The sequence below is a fragment of the Colletes gigas genome, unplaced genomic scaffold (genome assembly GCF_013123115.1).
Source record: "Colletes gigas isolate AHSC1104 unplaced genomic scaffold, ASM1312311v1 Colletes_gigas_Sc00006, whole genome shotgun sequence".
NCBI classification, from domain to species: domain Eukaryota; kingdom Metazoa; phylum Arthropoda; class Insecta; order Hymenoptera; family Colletidae; genus Colletes; species Colletes gigas.
In genome coordinates this window covers 74658-87502 of record NW_025106635.1, presented here as the reverse complement: position 1 = coordinate 87502, position 12845 = coordinate 74658, and the positions used below count along the sequence as shown (strand labels likewise).

General features: G+C 40.8%; 1 protein-coding gene across 3 annotated transcripts; it reads left to right on the top strand.

The window, feature by feature from the left end:
* Positions 1 to 22: 22 nt before the first annotated feature.
* On the top strand, positions 23 to 4195 carry LOC122395576 (ankyrin repeat and protein kinase domain-containing protein 1-like). Of its 3 annotated transcripts, none has more exons than XM_043393258.1 (5): positions 23 to 299; positions 1221 to 1564; positions 1835 to 2075; positions 2150 to 2393; positions 2468 to 4195. In XM_043393258.1, the coding sequence occupies exons 1-5, from the start codon at positions 273 to 275 to the stop codon at positions 3019 to 3021; spliced, it is 1410 nt and encodes a 469-aa protein (XP_043249193.1). In that variant the 5' UTR covers positions 23 to 272; the 3' UTR covers positions 3022 to 4195. The 3 variants fall into 3 exon arrangements, with proteins under 3 accessions (XP_043249193.1, XP_043249194.1, XP_043249195.1); XM_043393259.1 differs by lacking the exon at positions 23 to 299 and adding an exon at positions 417 to 535; XM_043393260.1 differs by lacking the exon at positions 23 to 299 and adding an exon at positions 578 to 660.
* The last annotated feature ends 8650 nt before the right edge of the window (positions 4196 to 12845 follow it).

The window sequence follows — 12845 nt, the reverse complement described above, 5'->3', positions numbered from 1 at the left end:
AGTGAAGGGCCGTGGCGAGGCGAGGCGGGGCGCGGCGAGGCGAGGCGAGGCGAGGCGAGGCGGGGTAGGCGCTGCGCGGCGCGCGCTAAGCAAACGTATGTACGTTGCGTCGACTCGATGCGAAAATTGCGCAGTTGTCGCGAGCGGGTGATTTGGTGCGCACACTCCCGCGCGTTCCCTTTGTGTTATTTTCGGGCGGAATCGCCGTTCGAAGCTTTAAATAGGACCGAGTTTCCGACGAACAAGACAGTTCTGAACGCAACCGGTTCTATATGTTGGAGCATCGCAGATTATTCGCCGTGAGTAAACAACGATGAACAGTGAGCGTGTCGAGAAACGTCAAACGTCATTTTTCATCCGGAAAAATGTTAGGATCGGGGACAATTGTTGGATGAATCGGAACTTGTTGAAAACGAACTAGGTCGGTCGCGCGCACGGCACGCGTTTTCTTTCCTCGTAACGTATCGAGTAGAATCTCGCGTGTTCTGCTTCTGTTTAACGGCTTCGAGATTCCAACGGACCGCACCAGACACTCGTACGAGTTTCCGCGCGAGAGTACATCTGTACGCGACGACGATGCGTTTACAACTATCGTTGCGAACAATTTCGAATCGTAGGATCGTCGTTTACTAAACTTGGCCAACATTCTTCGAAAGAAAGGAAAGTGGGAAGAAAAGTATCTACTAACCAGAGACGGGGAACATTTGTAGATCTATTGGATCGTTTGTAAAAGAGAATAGGCCAGTTCGACGGTTCTCGATCGGCCGCGGTTCCGATATCATCGCCAAAATTGTGTCGCTGCCTTGGCAGGCTTCTCGACGCGGTTTCAATCGAGATCTCGACTCTACGAAGTAACGTGACGCGACGCTACGCTACGCGACGCGAGTTTGACGATTCCATGGAAATTCGTCATCGAGCGAGCGAGCGAGCGCCTGTATACTTGGATAGAATAAACATGTAGATAACTTACCGTTTCCATCGGAACTCTCGATATACAGGATAAAATCGGCAATAGCTAAAATTCTATTAAACGATAAACAAACTGTCTGTAGATTAGAACAATTACTTGTTCATGTTTCTTTCCGACCGAGTATACTGTGTCGCGTTTCCTCGAGCTTACAGGGAATAATAATTGTAATCGTAACGATCGTCACGTTTGTCACGTTTGTCACGTTTGTCACGTTTGTTTTCGTTTCACGTGGTTCGTTCCCGACGTTTAGATGCCATCCGAATGCACTGCCAGCCCGTTGCAACGGGAACTAGCCGACTCTATAATACGTTTGCAACCGCTCGACGAGATTCGTATCCTGCTGGCATGCGGGGCAAAGGCGAACGAGCCCGTCACTCAGGGTTTGAGGCCATTGCATTACGCGGTGTGGCAGAGGTACACGGAGGCGGCCCAGCTGTTGTTGGTGCGCGGCGCGGACATAAACGCAACCGACGAGTGCGGATACTCGGCGTTGCACCTTGCCGCCGAGCACGGTTACTTGGATTTGGTAAAGCTGTTGCTCGAGCACGGTGCCAGAGTCGACCATCGACAAGAAACCGGCGAGCTTTTTCCCAGGTACGCCAGCCATCCATCACCCCGGCTATCGATCTCCGAACATTCCATCTCCCTTTTATTATATTATTTCATGCAACCAGACACCAAATTTTCTATCGTTCGATCTTGATCGCGCGTTGCCTGCAACATTCGATTGCCAACTAGTACTTACGTATCAAGGATCTTCCGGGCTGTGTTATAAATTACTACGGTGTAGAGAAATCGAATGGCCGGCCGGACGAACGAGCAACGATCGGATCGATCGCGATTAACAACGATAGATATGCTTAGGACGACGTTGTGCGACGAACCGCTGCGACTCGCCCTGAGAAACCGGCACGTCGACGTAGCTAGAATATTGCTGGAAGCTGGCGCGAATCCGAATAAAAGGTACTTTTTCGGATCGGAGATAAATTTGGTTTCGCCGTTGGACCTGCAGTGTATGGAACTGTTGTTGGCGTTTGGAGCTCAACCAAACACGAGAGATCGCGCGGGACTCACGCCGTTGATGAAAGCCGCGAGACTACCTCAGGTAAATGAAAATATTTTACAAATACTCTACCTATACTATATCTACATATCTACATGTACATACATGTTCGTTAGGGTATATCTTCTGTGTTGCTGTTACTGAGCTACGGTGCGGATGTTAATTCGATGGCAGATGCGAGACACGACTATCGGACGGTTCTACATTACGCGATCCTCGGCGGAGATCCGGCGGTGATCGAGCTGCTTCTGAAGCAAGGCGCTCGCCTCGACCTCGGGGCCGACTATCAAAAACCCACCGCTCTCGATCTCGCTATTTTGAAGGGGGATCCTTCGATCGTCCAAATGCTCTTGATGTCGGGTAAGTTGATTTTCGGGTCATCGACTCGACTCGACTCGACGCGAACGTTACTCGATCGACTATTTCGAATTTAGGAGCGGACGTGAACGCGACCTCGCCGATCATCGGTTCGCCTCTTCACGTCGCTTGCGCGGACAACATTCCAAACAGACTCAAGATCCTCTCGATGCTGCTGGAACGAGGTGCGGATCCCAACTTGGTGATACGCAGCGACGAAGGCCCTGCGTTGCGTCCAGTGCTCGCCGAGTATGTAGCTTCGAACGAGAACCCGTCGGTACAAGTGGTGGCTCTGTTGCTCAAATACGGCGCACGAGTTGTCATCAAGACGCAGTTCCGTGATCCACACGGTATACTAAACTCTCTGCAAAACACCGCGGACAAGCCAAGACTGCTCAAGGCGTTGCTGGAAGCAGCCGAAAGTTTCGACCCTTGTATGATACGAAGATCGAGCAGTCTGACGGACGCACAGAAAGCGATGGTCATGGAAGCGGCGAGAACCCCCTTGCCCTTGACTCATCAAGCCAGATTAATAGTCCGGAAGTTATGCGGCACCAAGTTACCAAAAATTGTTCGTAACCTTCAATTACCTCAGTCGCTGCACCGTTACCTTCTTTACGATTTTCATTAACGAACATTTTCAACGAAACAGGGACACGCAACATTTTTTTAAACGTGTCCGTTCGCGGGATCAACACCGTAACCACCGACTCACCCACCCACCCACCAGTTATCTTATCGCGTTATTCTATACATATTATTAAACCGGTACTTTTCTACCTTTACTTACAACTATCTCTACGCATAGACACGCGTTCGTATGGTCCAACTGTCCAACAGGTCTAAATAAACCGACCATTTCACTTTTCTTATTATTATTATTATTATTATTATTAATGTCAGCCAGGATAACAACAGAGAAAAATCGGACCAACTTTTACCATCTATCTATCTATCTATCTATTGTCAGCCTCGATTATAATACGTTGGCGCATACCAACGGTACGAAATTACAATCACTGGTATGCTGGTTCGCGAGAGTGACGTCGATTCATTCTCAACTATCTCGTCTCACCCTACCTTATTCTCTATCCTCGAAATAGCAGCCTCGATACGGTGACCCGCGTCAAATCATTGCCAATCATTGTACACGTGAGGAAATTGTAAATACTTTGCGAGCACGTATGTCGGTGCGGTTTCTTGCCCATGCCAATTTCGAAACAACATTTTATTCGACCTAAACAATCACTCGAACAATGTTCGATCAGGTTCCTTCGAATGCTTTATACAGATTTATCGTATCCATCCGTACCCATCCCGTTACGGAAACTGCAACCAATGAAAGATGCACAACCAACGAACAGAGTGGGAAAGAATTTTAAAAAGAATTTCTCTTTAAATAAAAATAACCTGCCTAACATAATGGTTAACCAAACGCCTGGCCAACTATAAATTTCAATTCGTTTATTATATGTATATAACAACAGAAACAATTGGAAATTCGCAGCCATTATCGTAGCTCGGTCTCACCCACGAAGAATAACTTTTCTGGTAATCGTGGCCGACACCGATTACCAGCTCTCACCACGAGGAGGTAGCTGCGAGTGGAGAACCCGAAGCGAGATAGATGGAAGAATCAAACTTCCCCATCGATCTCCCTTTTACATTCTTACAAGCTAGATTACTAAACTAGAAGGAACCAATGTTCCTTCGATCTTTTACTCGTACAAAGTAATTATTTCGTTTAAAAATGGATGAAGGTAAATCGAGGGAGACGCGATACGACGCGATACGACGCGATACGACGCGATACGACGCGATACGACGCGATACGACGCGATACGACGCGATGTCGATCAGCAGCGATCGGCGCAAGGAACGAGATACGTGCAGAGCGGGGTCAGTACATAGTGGTACGAGCGCTAGTCAGAACTGGCCAGTAGTAGCTAGCAGTGATCGGTACTGGTTGCCCCTGGTCAGCCTAGGATGATCCCGGAAGTCCCGCCACCCTTCGAGTCCCCCGTGAGAATGAGATATACAAGTCACCACATGAGCCCGTCCACTCAACCCGTCCGCTGGACAAATTATTTCGCGAAAAATTATTATTTACGCATACTGATGAGCCCTTTTGTTATTTATATACCACGTATTATTAAGAATTGTTCAAACTATTGCGTTCGAATGTTAAACAATGCCGAGTTTTATTTAGAATTGTTCAAGTACTCTGTATGGAGTTCACATGCAGCGATTGATATTCTCGTAACAAAATTATTCTAATATTTGTCAAGATTTTAAAAGACATCTCGAACGAAAGTGCATATCGCTATGGGGTATGTGTATTGACCAAAAATTATTGTAAAATGATTCACCCTCGCAGCCAAAAATAATTTTTCCAGAACGATTTCAACATTTTTTTTCCGCTGAAAAATTTCAGCACCTACGCCTTGTCGATTTTTCGGAAAAATTCCGCTTTTTATTTCTAATAAATTTGTTTCACGCTGTACGGAAATGTTGTCTAATAGATTTCTCTAGGTATGTGCATCAGCTCTACTTGATAAATATATTTCAACCAAATACATTCATTATTGTACGAGTTATGGTCGTTTGAAAATTCCACCACATTCGACAGGCTACTAAAAACACAGACGAGGTATACGAGTAGATCTTTCATCTTATCGACTTTCGTGGCCGAATCTGACTGCCATACCGACCTGAAAATTCCGAGCTGATTTTAGCGGCCTCTTTTCATGGATGGCGGTCAGTTGAGAAACTCACTGAATCAGTGTGAAAGGGCAGCAGACTAGTTGCGTGTAAATGCATACGAGTTTCAAAGTACGAATTAATTATTCGCGTTTCCTTGACTAGCTAAAGTTGTAAATAATTAGCTAAAATCACTCTATCCGCGGTGTCTGTCTCAGGCATCGGTCGGGTTCGTAATGCAAGCTTCGCGAGACATCGGAGCTTCCCCCACTCCGCCGCGTAATTCGCGAGCGTTGCCGAGCATAGCGGACGGCCATCATTGATACTTTGAAAATAAACGTAGCAAGACGTGTCGAGACGTATCGGCGTTTCGCGGCCGTGGTGCGTATTTCTAACCTGTTTATCCTTCCTCTATTACTACTCGCGTATTACTACTTACGATCTCTTGCAATACGGTTTCGATTTAATCATAACTTTATTCTAATAATCGTTTCCGTACTTTAATGCATCGTTATTTCGTTTCTGTTACAGTCTCATATTGGAACTCGAAATGAAGAAATAATAAGACTTGTTGGAACCTGCTAAGACGTGTCGGCGTTTCGCGACCAACGAGGTACATACGTCTTTCTAACCTTTTAATATTTCTTCGTTATTATCGATTATTGTTTAATTACGATTTAATTTCTATTTCATTTCTGTTGCAGTCTCTGATTGAAATTCGAGGCCATGGGAAGTTTCATTGGCGCGTAAACGACACCATATAACAGATGGCAGACGAGTCGAGAAATTTTTGAGGGTACATATGTATATTGGTAACATTTAAACAATTATAACAAAAATTAACATTCATATTAATATTTATACATTTTTATTGTTGCTTTGTTACATTATTTGTTGCTAGCATGATTTTAATTTTTTAATCGGCCATTGTTAAGATAAATTATGAAAATCTTTGACAAACTTTTTATCCACTTCGATATATGTATGTATATCGAAGTATAGAGAAATGGCGTCGGTAGATATCGACGATAAATTGGAATACATAGTTTATATTTAACTGTATTCTGATCGCGATTTAATATTTCCGAGTGTTATTTATTTAATCGATCGTTTATATTTCTTTATGAATCGTTGTAATTGCAATTTGCATATACATATATTTCGATGCAAGTTTAAGGAAATGTAGTAACCGCGGCGTTGAAATATGCTATTCGAGCACAAATAACCAACGAACTTTAATTCTTGCAAATATCGGAATATTTATAAAAATTACGGGATATTGTAACGTTCGGTAAAGTAAACATGATCATGTTTACAACTCTAACTATGAAACTTGGTGATATATTTATAAATTGAATAATTATTTTGGTAAATAATATTTTATCGTTGAAATTCTCATTGAGAATATTTCGCCTTCGTGGCATTGATCTTGTACGGGACAAACTATGTATACAGCAGTTGTAAGTCAAGCAGTGTTTTCGTTGACGAACTCTAGTAAGAAGAAAAAAGAAAATCGATAGGCAAAGCACAGATGTGCTCGTTGTATTTCTTGTCTCCTCTCCCTTTCTTTTCAGCTGTTTTCTTTCCAGGAAATTTGTTGGCCGCGCGCAATGCGGCCGGTAGATTCAGTGATCGTACGTAGCAACAAGTTTGTTTCTCGGGGCAAAGTGACCCCAAGCTCGTTATCGTTCACGGTGTTAGGCAAACGCGAGAATAGAAGCAGTGTTTCTTACGTAGTATTAAATTATTTACGGAGCATCGTGGCTCTTTTTGTTTTCTGAATCGCGATAATAGAATCATTTGTTCGCCGATTTGAATCTTCGGCCGCGGTAATCTAATTTAATACTTTCCAATCAAATGAATTATTTTTTCAATTTGAAATTTAAACTCTTCGTTACCGGAATTAGAGTCGGTGCATCACCGAAGAGGACTATTGGCCGATGCTCCACGAGCAAACAATGTAAGTATAAATTTATACTTATAAATTTGTCAATTAAAAATCTCTACAGTTTTGACAATAGATTCTAATTGTTTTCTTACAGTTTTCTTACAGTTTCTGAACATGATCTTGGTATGCAGCAGCAGCACTCGGGGAGTATCGGGCGGTGGACCACGAGCGAACAACGTAAGTATAAATTTATACTTATAAATTTGTTAATTAAAAATCTCTGTAATTTCAACAATAGATTATAATTGCTTTGTTATTCTTTATAGCAGGAGCATGCAGGGGGCTTTGATGACTTCCATGCTGTGGGCAGCAGCAGCAGCAGCAGCAGCAGCAGCAGCAGCAGCAGCAGCAGCAGCAGCAGCAGCAGCAGCAGCAGCAGCAGCAGCAGCAGCAGCAGCAATCATTATGCAGTGATCCCAGAGGCACAAGTTCATCACTGGTGAGTCGCATGCTATTTGTGTTCCTCTGGTACCCAATCATGTTGTAGGATGAAAGATCCGAATCAACACGGGTGACCAGTTGTATACTTGGTATGTTTGACGAGTCAAGTGACCGCGGGTATGAAAAATACCCGCGAGTAGCAACATCAATTGTTATATTTTTCTAGTGTAGGCTAGGGTCTTCTTGCACTCGCGTTTTTTAATGTTACCAATAAATGTTACACAACTTGATATGAATTATATAATTGAGTAGAATACGAATTAATACGTGCAAGAAGGCATTTCGCGACTGGTCGTTTCTCAAATCAAACGAACATGCATGTTAGTTTCATCTTTTAAAAAATTTACTTTGACGACAGAAACGACCAGGGATAATTGAATATTTTTAATAATAATTTAACAAACTTATTTCAATTTCCAAAGTAAATTATTTTATTATGATATCTTTATTAAAGTCTTCCATTTTGAACAATTCAATTTCAGTTAGAAATTTGTCTTGAATAATAATATTTTTCAATATTAACGTACTCTGTTGTTGATATATCACATATAACAAGTCGAGTCATTTTAATTGAGAATAGATACCGTTTAGTTAATTACTAATAACCAGTTTTTCTAGTGAGGATTTTCAGGATACTTTTCCGTGTTCGTTGCCCAAGTTCGTGCACATGCCCAAGTGTTATTTGCACGAGCGAAGGCAACGGGGCACGATGACTTAGTTTCTAACATTTCTAATAATAATTTATCCGTGCGACTGACAATGCTAGTGTATCGTGCACGATGTACCGTCCACATATGTGTGTTTGTGGTTAGGATGTGGAAGTGCATCGTTTCAAAAGTTCATTACAATTCAGATACAGAATTTTTTAACATTCGATAACTTATAGTTATTATTTACTTGGCAATTGTTTGTATTGCATACACGACAATGATATTGTAAAATGCATAATGAATTAGCTTTTCGATCTTATATGATCATATACATATAGAGTATATTTTAATAAAGACTATATCAGATATATTAAAATGTTTTACATAAATAATAAAAGTACGCAATGGGCACTAGCTTTGTCAGTCGATTCCAGAAATGGTACGTACATTTAGAGTATGAATGAAGTGTTATGTCCGGGTGTCGGAGGAACCCCGGGGAGTCCTCTCTAGTTTAGGTCGCGCCCGGACATTGTGAATGAGAACCGTGGAGTGTTTGTTTGAGAGACTGAGTTTTGGAATTTTTTAAATATAGGGTTAGGTAGGTAGGTAACTTATTCTCTGGTGTGTGTGCTTAATCTAAGTAGGTAGGGTCAGGGCAGGACTGTCCACATTAGTTATACGTAGATCGGGTAGGCGCGTTTTCGCGTGGCAGTTCTGTTCCTGTAGTTACGATTTCGAGAGTATAAAATTTTGCTGATTCAAACGGTGTTGCGCACTTGTGCTGTTTGTTTCGGCTTTATTTTCGACTCCTCGAATCGCGCGACTCTTAAAGTCGCTCTCTCGCGCTCGCGCTCGCGCTCGCGCTCGCGCTCGCGATCAGGTCCCTTTCGAAACGTTCGTCCCGCTCGAGATGACCACGTTTGCTCTTTCAACGATTCGTATATTGTTGGAAGACTACGTATCGCACGAAATCTCGAGCCCGGTCTTTCGTAAGTTTCAGGCATCGGCAGGACCGCCGAAGAAAGAAAAGGCTCTCGATGAGCCGAAGAGGCCCTGACAAACAGTTTCAAGAGTGGGCTACAACAAATGGCTTTTCATCTTCATCCTCGGATGAGGATGGAAAGTCATTCCTATTGCTACTTTGTCACTTAACTCGTCCGTAGTTGTAGTTTGTTTATTTTTCTGACTGGCTCACGTATGCATGTACCTGATGGTACACGATTGCACCATACATGCCAGCCATCCCTCCCCATAACTCGCGGTTATGATATACATAGAGTTGCGAATATCCAATAATCGCGTTTGCTTTTAGAGTTGCGAATTGTTATTTTTCGCGTTTCCTTTTCAGGGTAGTGTTGCGAATAATTACCATTCGCGATTCTTTTCATGCAAACTTATGTACCGGGAGTTTGCTTTAAAAGTAGCGTTGCGAATTATCGATAAACGCGATTGCTCGTAGAGTTGCGAATCACCATTTTTCGCGTTTCCTTTTCAGGGTAGCGTTGCGAACAATCACGATTCGCGTTGCTTTTTTACTCTTTTATACATACATACATATAATGGACATCAACCGCGTTTGCAATTTTCATACTATAAATTAGCGTTGCGATCTTGATCAATCGTGCGATTTTTTCTTTAGAGTTGCGATATTTTCAATGCCGAAATTCTACCCCAATCGTAGTACTAGCAGTAGTTAGTTTATTTTGTGGCCAGTACATGTCTATGTACATGTACCAATAGCCCCTGATTCAAGTTAGAGTTGCGAATAATACACAATGTTCGTGTTTGCTCGTAGAGTCGCGAACAAATATTTATCGCGTTGATATATCAGTGTTGCGAATAAATACGATTCGCGATTGTCTTTGTGCAAACCTAGGAACCGGGCGTTTGCTTTAAAAATAGCGTTGCGAAGTACATATTAGTAAACGCGATTGCTGTTAGAGTAGCGAATTACTATTTTTCGCGTTTGCTTTTCAGGGTAGCGTTGCGAATAATTACCATTCGCGGGTTGCTTTTATACTTGCAAGTCGCGTTTGGAATTTTTCTATTATAAATTAGCGTTGCGATTGTTGATTTATCGCGTTGTTGTCCCGTAGTGTTGCGATATTTAAAACGTCTAACATCATCCCCATATGTGCCACTCTATCGTAGTTTGAAGTAGCTCGATGTAGTTAGATTATCGTGTGCATGTATGTTTCTAGCTACAACCGAACACGCCAGCACCTGATCCAGCGTTTTTGGGCAACGCGATTTGCATTAGCGTTGCGAAACATAAATATATTTCCATTAAAGATAGAGTCGCGGATATACAATAATCGCGTTTGCTCGTAGAGTTGCGAATCCCTATTTTTCGCGTTTCCTTTTCAGGTTAGCGTTGCGAATTCCATACGTGATTGCTTTTATCGTTATTTAAGAATAGCGTTGCGAATTAACCGATCGGTTTGCTCTTAGCGTTGCGAATTACTATTTTTCGCGTTTACTTTTCAGGGTAGCGTTGCGAATAATCACCATTCGCGGTTGCTTTTATCGTTAGAAATCGCGTTTGGAATTTTTCTATATTATAAATTAGCGTTGCGATCTTTACTTGTCGCGTTTTTGATTAATTAGAGTTGCGTTCCAATGGCCAAAAGCTGGCCAAAACGCTGCACACTGCACCAGGATCATCAAGAAGCAACCTGGGATTCTGCAAAGCCTCGAATGGCTCAACGTCATTATTAAAATTAGTGTTGCGCATGATTGAATACGGGTGCACGCGATTTAATTAATAAAGGAACCCTGCGTGGTTCATTTTACGAATAATAAGCACCACTCGCGTATACTTTTATATTTTATAAATTAGCGTTGCGAAAGAAAGGTCCACTCACGGGTTGTTTTTTTTAATTTATGAGTGGAAAATATACCCCAACTATGTGAAATATATCCTTTTCTTGATATGTTTGCCAATGAAAATACTGCTTGAAAGTACTGGGGTAAATAGACCAATTATTTCTTTTTTCAGAACGTGTTAAAACCTGTCTATTTGATTAATATATATTTTTATGTCGTAGATTAAATTCATGATTCATAATATATGTAGGTATATGTATCACCAATTATTCATTATCAGAGTTGATCATTTTTACGGGATATAATAACCTTTTCAACCTAATTGTTATTTATAAATAGTGGATTTTTTTATAAAGATTCTGTATTCTTTGCATAAATGAAAGTTTGTTCGCGATCATTGAACAATTAATCGATGGAAAATAGAATGCTTGTATCAAAAGGGTAATGCAAATTGCAATTGGATATTTCATATTGAGAGTTAATTGCCGCGTAGAATCGACATTTTCGTTCGCTATTGCTTTTCTCTATGAACCTAATTTAGTTTTTAATACAGTGAAATATAATTATTGCAATGTACATGTACGTCTTGAAAAATTGTTTATTTCATAAAGAAAACGAAAAATAAAGTCTACGGTAACGAATGAATAAAATTTTCAATATATTTCATATTTATCTTAACATCGAGACGAATTTTCATTCAATTGCACGTAATATTTATGTTTTTAAACTTTTTTATATCAATGTTTACTCGTGGAAGTTTTAGTTGAAATATTAATTTCATTTTTTTTCTCTTCACTAATACACTTTCATTTCAGCTATTAATCCTTTGAACAAGTTCTTGTTACAGGATATACATATGTATAATTATCGAAGAATGGAATTGAAAATTATACACGGATTCCATCTTGATAGTTTTTAGAGAAATATTTCATACAATTCTATACATATATTGTCTGATTTATGTTTCAGGGAAACATCGTGGGATTAACCAAGACACCATGAAGAAAATATCTTGTCGTATTTCTCTGTTTTATATGAGTTATACATATATTTTATTGGATATGAGTTTTTGTTTCAGGATAATGGGATCATGGGATTGTCGAAAACACCAAGAAGAAAATATTATATTTATTGTATATGAGTGTATGTTTTAGAAAAACATCGTGGGATTGACGAAGACATAAAGAAGAAAATATTTCCTCGTATTTTTTTCGTTTCCACATATTGCGTTAGAATATAAGTAGAAATGTATATGTATATGTAGATATAAGCGTTCTCCAGCGTTTTATTACTATACTTATACTACTGAAACGCGTGCGTAAATTTAAGTGGGGATGATTAATATTAAGGTACATATTAGTATTTTAATGTGCAAGGTCCATACGTGCAGTTGCACATTTCTGGTTGGGTCTTGAGTGTCTTCTTATGTGCACTGTCATAATTAAGAAGGAACAATTAATAATAAAGTACATACATATAGGTACTTTATTAATCAGGATTCGTACGTGCGGTTGCACATCACCAATTTTCTTTCTAAAAAAAACATGTGTTGGATTATTTCACATGTATCAACATTTTGTTAGGTTTTCGATCTCTTCATCAGAGTTCGTAGGTGCAGTTGCACATTTAAATTTCGTTTGTTAGGAAACATGTGTATCATCTGACATGTATTGACATTTTGTTAGGTTCTTCGTCCCTTGATTGGGCAGTTCTTTTAAGAACTCGACTTTTCTAGCTCGTTTCGAACTCTTCGATAGCTTCTCCCTTAGATAGGTATTCGATAGGTATTCGATAGGTATTCGATAGGTATTCGAATTCCTCGCCAAAGGAAGGGTGGTTGGGGCGAGGCTAGGGCGGGTCTCCCAGTCGCAGCAACCTCCTCGTGGTGAG

Excerpts from the sequence above, each read along its gene's own strand:
- LOC122395576 (XM_043393258.1), top strand. The coding sequence starts at position 273 with ATGTTGGAGCATCGCAGATTATTCGCC. Across the intron at positions 300-1,220 it reads AGCATCGCAGATTATTCGCC|ATGCCATCCGAATGCACTGC; the intron begins GTGAGTAAACAA and ends CCCGACGTTTAG. Across the intron at positions 2,394-2,467 it reads CCAAATGCTCTTGATGTCGG|GAGCGGACGTGAACGCGACC; the intron begins GTAAGTTGATTT and ends TTTCGAATTTAG.